The sequence below is a fragment of the Canis lupus genome, chromosome 11 (assembly GCF_048164855.1).
Source record: "Canis lupus baileyi chromosome 11, mCanLup2.hap1, whole genome shotgun sequence".
Classification (NCBI taxonomy): domain Eukaryota; kingdom Metazoa; phylum Chordata; class Mammalia; order Carnivora; family Canidae; genus Canis; species Canis lupus.
The window spans coordinates 23,731,199-23,744,382 of NC_132848.1; the positions used below are offsets into that span (position 1 = coordinate 23,731,199).

General features: G+C 56.3%; 1 protein-coding gene and 1 long non-coding RNA gene across 6 annotated transcripts in view; one reads left to right on the forward strand and one right to left on the reverse strand.

Annotated features, from left to right (window-relative positions):
- ARHGAP8 (Rho GTPase activating protein 8) overlaps positions 1-13,184 on the reverse strand; it is a 67,026-nt gene that overhangs the window by 17,835 nt on the left and 36,007 nt on the right. For all 5 annotated transcript variants that reach the window (XM_072843578.1, XM_072843579.1, XM_072843580.1 and 2 more), the window contains exons 6-8: positions 11,850-11,936; positions 8,777-8,875; positions 7,497-7,607 (exon numbers count right to left, since the gene is read on the reverse strand). In XM_072843578.1, coding sequence (XP_072699679.1) covers positions 7,497-7,607; positions 8,777-8,875; positions 11,850-11,936 — 297 coding nt within the window. The remainder of the gene's footprint in view (positions 1-7,496; positions 7,608-8,776; positions 8,876-11,849; positions 11,937-13,184) is intronic.
- On the forward strand, positions 2,504-9,078 carry LOC140642681 (uncharacterized). The gene is made up of 3 exons (XR_012039089.1): positions 2,504-2,796; positions 5,914-6,016; positions 6,331-9,078. It is a non-coding gene; the product is annotated as an uncharacterized lncRNA (long non-coding RNA).

The following is a 13,184-nucleotide window of genomic DNA, read 5'->3' on the forward strand; positions in this document are numbered from 1 at the left end:
GTTCTGCAGTGACTCATCAGGTGGATGGCCACCAAATCCACCCTTCCTCGTGCTCCACGATTTACAGGGGACTCCTTACCACGTGGCCCCCGCGACAAGCACGAGAACTCCACCAACAGCACCGAGGGCCGGGGCCAGTCTCCGCAAGGATGCTCGGCCTATTAAGCCCACGCCCTGAACTGCAGTTCCGAGGGGCACACCAGGCTCAGGGGCTCTGGGGGGCAGGGTGCTATCCTGGGATCAGCACCACCGCCCCCAGGGAGCACTGGGGGTTCTTGGCACACGATGTTTGCTTGTAGCCCCTCCCCGTGGGAGACTCGCTCAGAGTAACTCAGAGCGCGTCCCTTCCCTGGTTTTGCAGGCGAGGAACGCGCACACGAGGGACTGTAGCTTTTCAGAAACAGCAGGGATGGGGAGGGAGGGGGAGCAGGCCTGCGTCGCTGGGCACCAGGCCATCCTGGATAGTTGGTCATTCATCTCTCATCCCCTCCCAGTTCCTAAATCAGGATGGTGGCTGCCACTCACCTCGCTGACCTGCGGAGGTCTCAGCCACAAAGGTGGCCGGGAGGCCCCGGGCACCGGGACAACTGGGCAGTGCAGCACGCTGCCAAGTCCTTGTACCCGCCGCAGACCCAGCCTTGCGCTCTGGCTGGGGGCTTTGGTGGGGTTACCCACCTCTGCGTGGCTGGCCTCTGGGAGGTGAATGAAGAACTGGAAAATTCTGTACCATTAACGAGACCAGTCTCCAAAACTCTAATGGGGTGGGGGTTTCTAGCAAGGCAGGCTGACCCAGGTGACTGAGAACCAGAGCCCCAGGAGGCCCGTTCCCACCCAGCATCATTTTCTGCTTTCCGGACAGCCACGTGGTGCAGGAGAGCAAAGACGAGGACCCAGGCATGCAGGGAAAGAGAGGAGAAAGCCAAGGCCCATCGCCTCTTTCCTTGTGACAGCAGGTCCTGGCTCAGCTGAGACCTTCTGCCCTAGGAGCCGAGCAGCTCGGAGCTGCGAGGTCCTGCTCGTGAACCAACAGCCCAAAGGGGACCTCTGAATCCATCGCCCCCACATCCTGCTTCCTGCAGATATGCGAGGAGGAGGGGAGGTGTGGGCAGGGGGACATGCCCATTCCTCCCACATGCACATAGGTTGTGTGACGATAACAGCACAGCGGGGACAAGGGATGGTGGTGAGTTTTGTACGGCGGTGAGATGGATGAAGGCATCCCTGCTCAGAACCAGTCTGCGAAGAACGAAGATGTGAATTCTAACCTTGAGGCGCAAACTATCAAGCCAAGTCAAAGACATCACAATATAAGGTGACTGCACACCAGTATTTCTTAGGAATATAGATGCCAAACCATCCACAAAATACAAAATACTTGATAGCAAAGCAAATAGAGTGCCACGTAAGAAGACGATCTACTAGGAATGCGTGTGATTCATCCTATGAATACGAGGTCCATGCAACATAAAAATCAGTGTAATTACCATATTAATAAAGGACAAAAACTATGTCATCTCAATAAAGGCAAACAAAGTATAGGACCCGATCTCACATCCCTTCATAGAAGAAAAAGAAGAACAAAACCCAACCACTCAACGAGCTAGGAATGGGAGGGCTTTTCTTCAGCTGGATAAAGGGCATCTATGAAAAACACACAGCCCAGATAACATTTAATGGTGGAAAAACCCAGCCACTTCCCGGTAAGGACAGGAAAAGACACTCCTACCCGACAGCATCCTGAAGGGTCTGCTCTGTGCGATGGGGCAAGAAGAAAGGAAATAAAAGGGATCCAAGATGGACAGGAAGACGTAAGACTATCTCTGTTTACAGATGACATGATCTTTGGATACAGAAAATACTCGACAAATTCACAAAACACCTATTAGAACTGATAACTGATATTAGGAGGTGGGATATAAGATCAGTGTACAAAAATTGACTCTTGCTAAACACCAGCAGGAGGGAGCAATCCGAAAAAATGAAATTGGTAAAACAATTTCATTTATGGGACACCTGGGTGGCTCAGCGGTTTGGCACCTGCCTTCGGCCCAGGGCATGATCCCAGGGTCCTGGGATTGAGTCCCACATCGGAGTCCCCGCAGGGGGCCTGCTTCTCCCTCTGCCTGTGTCTCTGCCTCTCTCTGTGTGTCTCTCATGAATAAATAAATAAAATCTTAAAAAAAGAAAAAACCAATTTCATTTATCGTTGCATCGCAAAGAACAAAAAACCCTTACGTTAACCTAACGAAAAAGCATAAAACGCACGGACTGGAGATGATAAAACATCATCGGAAAGAAATGTAAAAGATCCAAATATGTGGGAAGACTTCCTGTGTTCATAAAGTGGAAGATGTGCCACTGGGAAGATGGTAGTAATCTCTCCCCCCACAAACCGACGCACAGAGACAGCACAACCTCTATTGAAAAATCCCAGCTGCCTTTGGACAGAAACCGACAAGCTGATTCTAAAATTAATCCAGACGCCGGAGAGACCCAAGAAAGCCAAAACCATCTGAAAAAGGAGAACAATGCTGAAGAGTCCCACTTCCCGATTTCAAAACTCCGTACAACGCCAACGGTGGTAACAACAGCGTGGCACCGACCTGGGCCGACGGAATAGAAGCAAGAGTCTGGGGAGAAACCTCACATTTACGGGCCATCGTTTTTTGACAAGGGAGCCCAGGCATTTCCGTGGCGGAGAGCACGTGGGTTTTTCCAACAGATGGTTCTAGTCTGGGTGGAGTCATCACGGAAGGCTTCCTGGAGGAGGGGACTATGAAGGAGAAACGAGAGCAGGTGAGCCTGGCAGCGGGAACCGGTTCACACGATCTGCACACTTCTGTTGTGAGGCTGCCCCGGCCCTGGAGGCGAGGAAGGCAAGGTTTTAAGTCCAGTTACAGGGAAAGAAACTAGCCTGATTTCCCAAAGCTGGGACCTGCACCCCGTCCCTGACCCTAAGGAGGTGCTTATGTCCCCGGCCTGCTTCCTGCCACCTCACAGTGGCCCAGCTGGAGCCGCACTAAGCACACACCTGTATTTTCCCCCTTCAGGGACAGTGAGGAGCAAAGATACCTTGACTCTCTGGCTTCCCCTTAATCGATTTAACTTAACTAGCTTGTTCTCAGGTGAGAGCTTTGCGTTGTGTGCTCCTCAACGTAACTTGGCAAATTAACATTTGTGAATAGGATCTGGTTATGAATTTTAATGACTTCCGTCCATTCACAGTCCAAACAAAGTACATCTTTGTGCTCTATTTAATATGTTTATGGCCATTTTACTGTAGCCGTTTGCCATGGAACAGCATAAAATATTAATTTAAAGAGGCAATCGCGTGGATTATCTCCCAAAGTGGCACATGCAGAGTGTTTTTCAAAGGCTGGGCGACCATACTCATCATCCCCTCAAGATATAATGACCTGGGGGCGCCTGGCTGGCTCGGTCCAGGCGGAGCGTACACGACTCTTGATCTCCGGGGTGCTGAGTTCAAGCCCCGCAATGCGTGTTTAAAAAAAATGGGAAAAAAATACAATAGGGCAGCCTGGGTGGCTCAGCGGTTTAGTGCTGCCTTCGGCCCAGGGCGTGATCCTGGAGACCCGGGATTGAGTCCCACGTCGGGCTCCTTGCATCCAGCCTGCTTCTCCCTCTGCCTGTGTCTGCCTGTCTCTCTCTCTGTGTCTCTCATGAATGAATAAATAAAATCTTAAGAAAAAAAATGCAATGAACTGATGTTTACAGTTACAACCGGCCCCAGAACAGGAACGAAACCCAGGCCTTTATAAAGGACATTTCTAATATCTGTCTTCGGTCGGCTAACGGAGGGCTCTGGAGTTCAAATGCTCTATGAACACACTCTGCATGGCACCTGCTCGGGACAGAAAGCCATGGGTACCTCCCCCAATCTGTACTCAGGTAGATGCCTCTAGAAATCCACGAATTAGGTATGTTTTGTTTTGTTGTTTTTCATTTTATAAGTCTTATCGGACAATACAGAGACAGAAGCGGTTCTGAACAACCAAACAGGCAATCTGAAAGGCACTGCTAGGGCTGCCAGACTAAGAGCTTTTTTTTTTTTTTTTTTTTTTAAAGGTTTTTTATTTGGAGTGCCGGGTGGTTCAGTTAGTTAAGTGTCTGTCTTTGGCTCAGGTCATGATCCCAGGGTTCTGGGACCCAGTTCCCTGCTCAGCGGGGAGCCTGCTTCTCCCTCTCCTTCTGCTCCTCCCCCCTGCTCCTGTGTGCACTCTGTCAAAAAGAATAAATAAAAAATAAAGGTTTTTATTTCTTTGAAAAAGAATGAGAGGGATGCCTGGGTGGCTCAGAGGTTGAGCGTCTGCCTTCAGCTCAGGGCATGATCCTGGGGTCCTGGGATCGAGTCTCCATAGGGCTCCGTTCAGGGAGCCTACCTCTCCCTCTGCCTGTGTCTCTGCCTCTCTCTGTGTCTCTCATGAATAAATAAATAAAATCTTAAAAAAAAAAAAAAGAAAAGAATGAGAGAGACAGAGAGAGAGAGAATGGGGGAGGCAGAGGGAGAACATGGCCCCCGATGACCTGTTCCCAGCACACACCAAGGGCAGCACCAGCGCTGACACACAGGCCAGGCCCAGAAGCACAGAGCTGACAACTTGGGCCCACCTGGGCCCCTCCTCTGAGAGCTGAGATCTCACCAGCGCCCCCCTCACCCCTCCAGGTGAGCCTCAGGATGCTGGGGTCACACCCTCAGGCAGGAGTGGGTCACACCACCCCATTTTTACAGTGTGTGTAAAGAAGGAAAATTCGGTAAATTTTGGTTCCAGTTATACTTGGGAACATCATACTCGTACGGATGCTGTGTTCACGAGGTGCCTCCAAAGTGGCTCTTCAAGGGGACACCACTTGTGTACATGTCTGGGTGGGGAGGCAGGGGTGAGGCCCCAGGGCCCAGAACCGCACTGTCTGCCGGGGTAGCCGGGGGGCCATTTAAGCTCACATCCGTTAAAATTGAATGAAGTCAGAAATTCAGGGGATCCCTGGGTGGCGCAGCGGTTTGGCGCCTGCCTTTGGCCCAGGGCGCGATCCTGGAGACCCGGGATCGAATCCCACATCGGGCTCCCGGTGCATGGAGCCTGCTTCTCCCTCTGCCTGTGTCTCAGCCTCTCTCTCTCTCTCTGTGACTCTCATAAATAAATAAAAAAAAAAAAAAAAAAGAAAGAAATTCAGAGCCTGCGCTGCACTAGCCACATTTCAAGAGCTTGCCAGCCACAAGGGGCAGTGCAGATCACGTCTATCATCACAGAATGTTCTGGAAAAACGGGGCCCAGCTTTAGCCACTGGGACACACCCAAGGTCACTAGGCCCATCTCCTTACCTCCTAAATGCCAGCTCCACCCTCAGCTCCACCCCCCCCACCCCCCCGCCGCACCACTGCCCTCCCCGCCCAGCCAGCCCCCACCAGGTGTCCTGGGCACAAGGTTTCCACACACCCCGTCTCCCACACACTCCTCCCTGCCCAGTCTTCACTTCCTACACCCCCTAACCAACTACTACAGACTCTAGTTTGAAAAGCCAGGAGCTTGCGATCCTACACGGGACCCTACACCCATGGAGGTGTCAGAAGGCTAAGCTGGGTCCACGTGGCTGTTTCTTACCGAAGCTCTAGGGGAGAATCCACTCCTTTCCAGCTCCTAGGGGCCACCTGCATTCCCTGGCTCATGGCCCCGTGTCACTCCAACCTCTACTGTTTGCTCGGGTCCTCATGTCTCCCTCCTGACCCTGACCCTGGTGATGACACTGGGCCCACCGGATAATCCAGGATCCCTCTCTCCCCGTCCCAGTCACACCTGCAGTCTCCTTCACCACGTAAGGTGTCGCAGGGAGCAGGACACTGACCTCCCTGGGGCCAGGATTCATCTCATCACGTGCTTCCCTCCTTCCCTCTAGGCCAGGAAGAAAGAGGAGGTCCTCGGTGTCTGTCTCCCCTGGAGCCCCACAGCCCCTACGGGAGGACGATGAAGAGTCCCCCTGCCCAGATGCCTCAGGAGATGTGAGTGACAAGGACGAGGGGGGCAGGCAGGCATCCCCCGATCCCCCAGCAGGACACTGGCCAGAGAGTTTCAATTCACAACCTTCCAAATCCCATCAAGTCCCACCCTGGGGCTCCAAGTCGTCAGATTTTGGTTTAGGGAAACAAACTGCATGCAGGCTTCCAAGAGCAAGTGACTCACTTTCATGGGAGGAGCAAACTGCCACCCAGGACCCACCATCACCCTCCAGACCCTGGTTTTTCTACACACTGTGTAGACCAGACCCAACCGCCCCACGAGGATCAAACACTTCCTTTGTCTTCTGTCATCCTAGGTGCCCCACCCAGGGCCCGGCCTACAGCCAGTAGCAGGAGGATGCAAGGATGGATCAGCTCACTGCCAGGTGGGGGGGCAACACCTGGAGAGGCTCCCCGTGGAGCCTGCTGGGACGGCAGGGGATGCACAAGGCCCCGGGATTAGCCCAGAGCATCAGGGAAGCCTTCCTGGAGGGGGTGCCACTGAACGAGTCTCAAAAGAGATCAAGTTGGCCCAGAAATCCTTGACAAGGAAAAGTTAAAGTTCACATCATCCAACTCATTCATTGCAGAAATAAGTGAACAAGCTGAGATGGGGAGTGAATTCGAGGTCACATGGCTTAATAAGGGGTGAGATCAGCCAGGAAGGTCAGGACAAGCTGTGATCCTAACGGTCCCCAACCCAGCAGCAGGACCCAACGGAACTTAATTTCTCACTTGAGCTCCGCATCCGGCGTGGGCGTCCGTGGGAGGAACGCTGGTCACTCGGCGGGTCAGGCTGGCATCTCCACCCGTGCCCCGGGGCAGACTGCCAACTGGCTCCCAAAGCTCCCTCCTGACCTGACCTGCCCATGCCCGCCCCTGCCCCACGGGCCAAAGCAAAGCACGGGGCGGTGCCTCCCTTCCAGGGTGGTGGCACGTGTCCTGCCGCGCCTGGGGTCAGGAGCCACTGCAGCCGTGACCATTGGCATTGAGCAGCAGTGATGAGAGCTGAGAGGAGAAGCCCAGGACCCCTGTACCCCCACCCGCTGCCCAGTCCCCTACACATGGGGTGGGGGCGTTGGGAAGAAGTCTGGGCCCCTAGTTCCCTGCCCACTGCCCAGTCCCCTGCACACGGCGGCGGGGGTGGGGGGTGCAGTGGGAAGAAGCCCGGGCACCAGGTCCCCTGCACGGGGTTGGCAGGGAGAAGCCCAGGCCCCCTGTCCCTGCCAGCTGCCAGGTCCCCTGCACATGGAGGGGGGGCAGTGGGGAGAAGCCCGGCTGCCAGGTCCCCTGCACATGGAGGGGGGGCAGTGGGGAGAAGCCTGGGCCCCCAGTCCCCCACACACAAGCGCACAGACACACACAGAAGCAGGCACTCCCACGTCAAGGCACACGTTTCAGGTTCCCCGCCGGGGTAAATGGGACTCCTAGGGACAAAGGTCCTGGGACGCGAGTGTCCCAGGCCGTGGCCCGGCTCACTTACTACTGCAGACTGACGCCAAACTGCTGGGTGGGCAGGGGGGGCCGCGGCGGCGGTGTCTTGGCGGGAGGGGAGGACCTGCCCTTGTGCAGGCTCCGGAGCTTCTCATCGTACCTGTGGACACAGCAGGAGCACGGCTCTCACCTTGCAGGGGAGGAGCCTCGGGCCACAGGGGCCACACGCCGAGAACAGCTGCAGGACCCTGCGCCGCGTCCTCTGGGCCCACGTGTCACAGCGCCATCTCACACGTGTGTATGTGCACGCACACACACGCACACAGTCCCCGCTATCACGGGTGTTCCCGTAGACGGCCGAGAGAGCAAGCCAACCCCAGTCTCTCCTGCGAGCCCCCGGCCAACATTTCACCTGCGTGTCTGCACGAAGGCTTCCGTCTGCTAGGAGCACCCTCCCGCAGCCTCCTGACCTGGCACCCACCCCTGGAAACTCACTTCAGGACTCACCTCCTGGAAGCCTCCCCTGGTATCTCTTCACCACTAACGCCCTCCCTAGCTGTCATCACTGACTTGCGCCCCCCACTACCTGCGAGCGTCCCGAGGGCAGGGTCACTCCCTACGCCACTCTACGTGCCCAGTTTCTGGCGCGTGACTTGGCACCCAGAGGAACTCAACACCTCCCCTGTTCCTGAGGGGCTGCCGACCTCCCTGCAGCTTGGCCAGGGCCCTGCTCCCCGCAAGGAGCCCCCAGCGAGGAAGATGCAAAGGGCAGGGGGCCCGAGACCTGCCCGTGCGTGGTGGTGCAGCCAGCTGATCACACGCCGCCCTCTGCCCCCCAGACCCCACCGGAGAGACCACGGAGCGCAGATCCCCACTGCCACATAGGCTGAAGTAGCAGACACACGAATGGGCTTTGGGCAGAGGCCACGGTGCGGGGAGCAGGCTTCCAGAGCACCTGCAGGGCGCCTGGGAACACTGCGCTCCGTGCACGGGGTCATCCACGCACCCCAGGAACTCCCCTGATGCTCTGCTCGGGAGCAAATGCAGTAAGCACCGAGGCAGCCGGCCGCTGTTGCCGTGATGCTTATATTTCTAAATCAGCGCCACGGAGGGAGGGGAGAGCCCCTCGGCCGCGCAGCCCGCCGCGGGCCCGGCTCAGAGTCAGCAGTTGACATCCCTGCTGACGCCGCACGTTCCGGGGCCGGATCTGCTGGGCGCACATTTGGAGGCGCAGCCTTCCACAGGAGCGGGACAGTCAGAGGCCCGTGGAACCCCTGGGGGGCCCCCATGCCTCCCGGACCCTGGGGGGGGGCCCAGGGTCGGACTCACCGCAGAACCTCCGGGGGGACAATCAGCTGGTCATATTTGAGGTGTTCGCGGAGCTCGCTCAAGGAGTTGAAATAGATGACTTTTTTCCCAAACTTATGACTAAAAAAAAAGGCAGAAGCCAGAGAGTTACAAGGATTAGACAGAGAGGCCCGGCCAGGGGCGGGGTGCTGGCCTCGGGTTTGGGGGGGGGAGCAAGGCAGGCAGCTCTCCGTCACCGTCACGGTAAGTGCTGACACCAGCCAAAACCAGAACATAACAGAAGCAGCGTCTGCAGATCTTTTGCTTTCATAAGATCTCAGGCACCCAACACTCTTGAGAGTCTCATCTGCATAAAAATAAAGATCTGCTCCAGTTTGAATCTGCCAGGAATCTGCAGACAGGGGAGGTGGGCGAGGGAGGGGAGGGCGGGGGGGGGGAGGGGGGGGTGCTGCGGCTTCCGGCTGGGCTCCGGGGTGCCTCCCCCGCTTGGGCACCCCTCCCTCTGCCAGGTCCCTGCCAGGGGCAGGGAGCACCCAAGGTGCCGTCCGCTTTCCCGCCAGGACGGTGTCACTCGGGAGGCCAGCCTGGAGCGAGCAGCATGGAGAGGTGCCCGGGCTGAATCCGCTCCCGGCCTCCCCGGCCTCCCAGGCCTCAGCATCTCCCCCTCGGAATCGGGTGCTCCCTCCGGACGCTTCTGACACCTGGTACACGCCACGCGTGCTCGGACTGAGCGGCCGGTGCCCCGGGCTGCAGGCAGAGACCCGAAGGGGGTCCAGCGGGTGACAGTCAAGGGCCTGGCCTGGCACCTGCTGCTGGTAAATGATCACCGCCAGCCTCGTTCCTCGTCACGGGCGTCCAGAGAGCCAGACGCATTTCACATGCCCGATGTGGTGAGTGTGGACACCTGCGTACCCGTGATGCCAAGGCCACAAGCCATCGTCTAGGATGTGTTCCTGGCGTCCCCTCGCTTTGTATATGTGCTTACAACACGCAATGTGAGGTGTGCCCTCTGAACACGTTTTCAAGGGCACGACCCTATTGTCCACGCTGGCGGTGGGCAGACCCCCAGACCCTCTTCCCCTGTGTCACCAAAGCCCAGGAGCATTTTATCACAAGCGCACCTGGAGGCCGAGCCCGCGGGAGGCCGAGCCACGTGCACTGGCTCCCCCTAGTGGGTGAGCGGGAATCAGACCTGGTGCACGCACCCCAGCACCCCAGCCACCTGCCTGGAGGGGCCTGTCCTTCCCTATGACCTGCGGAGGGGGAGGAGGAGGGGGGCAGAGATGTCAGCTTGGAGCTGCAGGGAGGCCTCTGGAGCCAGCCCCCTGCCCCTGGGGAGCGGCCCCCAACTCTCGCTGTTTCTCCTGCCTGACCCCCTCCAGCTGGTCACCAGCCTCTGGAGGGCAGATGCACGCAGGGCCCTGCTTCCTGCCCCTCAGACCCCAGAAAGGCCTCGGGGCCAAGCATCTCCAGGCCCACCTTCAGAGAGGGTCTGGGTGAGGAGGGAAGGGGCTGGGCCCGGGGACACTGCTGTTCTGGGGCATCGCACAGCCTCTGCACTCATCCTCTTCACTTCCAAGTGAGGACTCCGGGGCTCGGAGAGGTCACGCAGCCGCCTGAGGCCGCACAGCTGACAGGCCACAGAGCGCAGTCCTGACTCCACGGTCTCCACCTCTGATTCCCAAGGTTCTCTGCTGGCACCTGCTTATGGCCACGCCTGAGGCAGGAGAACATGCAGAACCACACAGGCTGGAGCTGGAATCCCAGCTGAGCTGCTAGTCACAGTGTGACCTCAGGCAAGCTACTTAACCTCTCTGAGCGCCAACTTCCTCTCCTTCGGAACAAGGAGACGACGGCTGACGTCCCAGGATCGTTTTTGGGGGGCGCTGTGCACATAAGGTGTATAGGAAATTGTGACTAAAGTCATCACAGAAGGATAATAAAAAACTTGTAACAACAACGCTAGCAGCAAACACCGAGCATCCGCCAGCGCCAGGCAGGCCCTGTTCTAAACCCTCTGCACGTACCAAGTCAACAAGCTGTTGCAACAACAGAGCGACTGAAGCAGCGTGGTTGGCTGCATGGAGAAACCACGGCAGAGAGAGGCCGCATCTCCTGCCGGGAGTCATGGATGATCAGTGGCGGGGCAAAGACAAGGCCAAGGGATGCCTGGGTGGCTCAGTGGTTGAGCATCTGCCTTTGGCTCAGGTCGTCATCATGGGGTCCTGGGATCGAGTCCCACATTGGGCTCCCGGCGGGGAACCTGCTTCTCCCTCTGCCTGTGTCTCTGCCTCCTTCTCTCTGTGTCGCTCATGAATAAGTAAATAAAAAAATAAAAAAAAAAGACAAGGCCAAGCTCCGGAACCACCAAGGCACCTGGGCTGCCTCACTACATGGTGGGAGCACATGAATTTTTCCCCCAAGAATTTAGAGAGGTTTCTAGAACTCTTAGAGCTTTTCTAAGGCAAAGGAAAGCACCAATGAGCAGAGGAACAGCAGACCTGCCTTCCCGGGCAGCCAGGCAACCAGCACTGGCTTCCTCACTGTGTCAAGTACGGCACCAGCGTGCTGGTCCCAGTTAGGCATCGAGGCAGATGGACAAAATCCCCCCTTCCCAACAGGTGTGGGGCTGTGGCTGCGGCCCAGGCAGCAGGTGGGAGAACTGGAGGGGAATCCTCCGAAAACGAAAGGATGTCTGGCCACGGAAGTCTCTCTCTGCATTCATTGGGAGCTATTCCAGAAATCTCCAAGTGGAGCCTGCAGACCTGGGAGCCGTGTCTGGCCCCACCGGCAGGGCCACGTGGGCCACGCTCTCTGAGCGTCATGAGTTCTTGCAGGGAACCACCAAACCTGAGGTGGTCTTGGGGACGCCCGACACAGGTGCATAAAGCAGGTGCTCAGGCCAGGGTGGGATTTAACACACCAGGGGTGAAGCTCACTGACCTTCCCTTTCGTGACCGTGACCCGCCATAGCCACGGGGTGGGTGGGGTCCCCCAGACACATGGGTGCCCGGAGACGACCCCTTCACAAATGCTACAAAGGCCATCCCCCCGAACCCACCCCAGTGACGTCCTCACTGAGAACACCACGTACCTGATGAGCGGTTTGAAGATGGTCCACAGAACTTTGATGAAGTTGGTGGGGTGCACGATGTACAGCGCCTTCAAGTTCTTTTTGTACCTAAGGAGGGACGGGTGAGATGACTTCAGAGCGACATGCCCCACACCCTAAGCTGAGAAACTGTGAAGCCCTAACCGTGAGCCTCAGAACCTTCGCTCTGTCAACAGAGCCGATTTAAGGACACTGAACCAAAAACACAAGTGGGAAATCACGGTGGCTCAGTGGTTTAGCGCCTGCCTTCGGCTCAGGGAGTGATCCTGGAGTCCTGGGATCGAGTCCTACATCGGGCTCCCGACATGGAGCCTGCTTCTCCCTCTGCCTCTCTCTCTCTCTCTCATCTCTCATGAATAAATAAAAATAAATAAATAAATAAATAAATAAATAAATAAATAAATAATTTAAAAAAATAAAAATAAAAAGAAGCGGGAAATCAGGACTGCTCATCTACCACTGCCTGGCATGCATGCAGCACTTTACAGTTTGCAAGTGCAGAGCCCCCACTTAAGGAGCTCACCCACACCGGGAGGTCGGTGGGGGGGGCTCACTGAGTACGCAGCAGGCTGCGGGGTAGGGGGCAACCACTTAAACACGAGGTGCTACTTAGCTTGCTTGCTTCCTCTCCTCTGCAGAATAATCCAGCCCAAAGCCATGAGGCTGAGCCCAGGAGGTTGGCACCACCTGGGGTGGAGACAGCGAGGGCAGGCAGGGTGACTGTGGCCTGGCTGGCATTGCCCGAGGGGAGGAGGGGCATCCACACAAGCCAGCGTGCCGTCACCCAGGGGGGACGTCAGCCAGCTCTTACCCACTTGCAAGAGCCGACGATTGTCAGAAATTTCAGGAATTTGGGGAACCAGTTGTGAAACAGCCACTGCTAAGTAATAAAAACACATATGGAAGTCATATTAAGGTAATAAATATTTAATAAGTATTTAGGGACGCCTGGGCGGCTCACGGGTTGAGCGTCTGCCTTCAGCCCAGGGTGTGATCCTGGGGTCCTGGGATGGAGTCCCGATCCTGGGGTCCTGGGATGGAGCTCCCCCACAGGGAGCCTGCTTCTCCCTCTGCCTGTGTCTCTGCTTCTCTCTCTGTGCGTCTCATGAATAAATAAATAAAATCTTTTTAAATAAATAAATAAATAAATAAATAAATAAATAAATAAATAAATAAATAAATATTTAAGGCTCAGCACTTCCTAATTATCTTCCTACACTTACTACTTGCCGTGAGTACCTTGAGACGACTAGCCTGCTGTAGCTCAGTAACAGAAGTGCACACCAAGCGTCCACCCGACCCCGTGTCCTGTGGCAG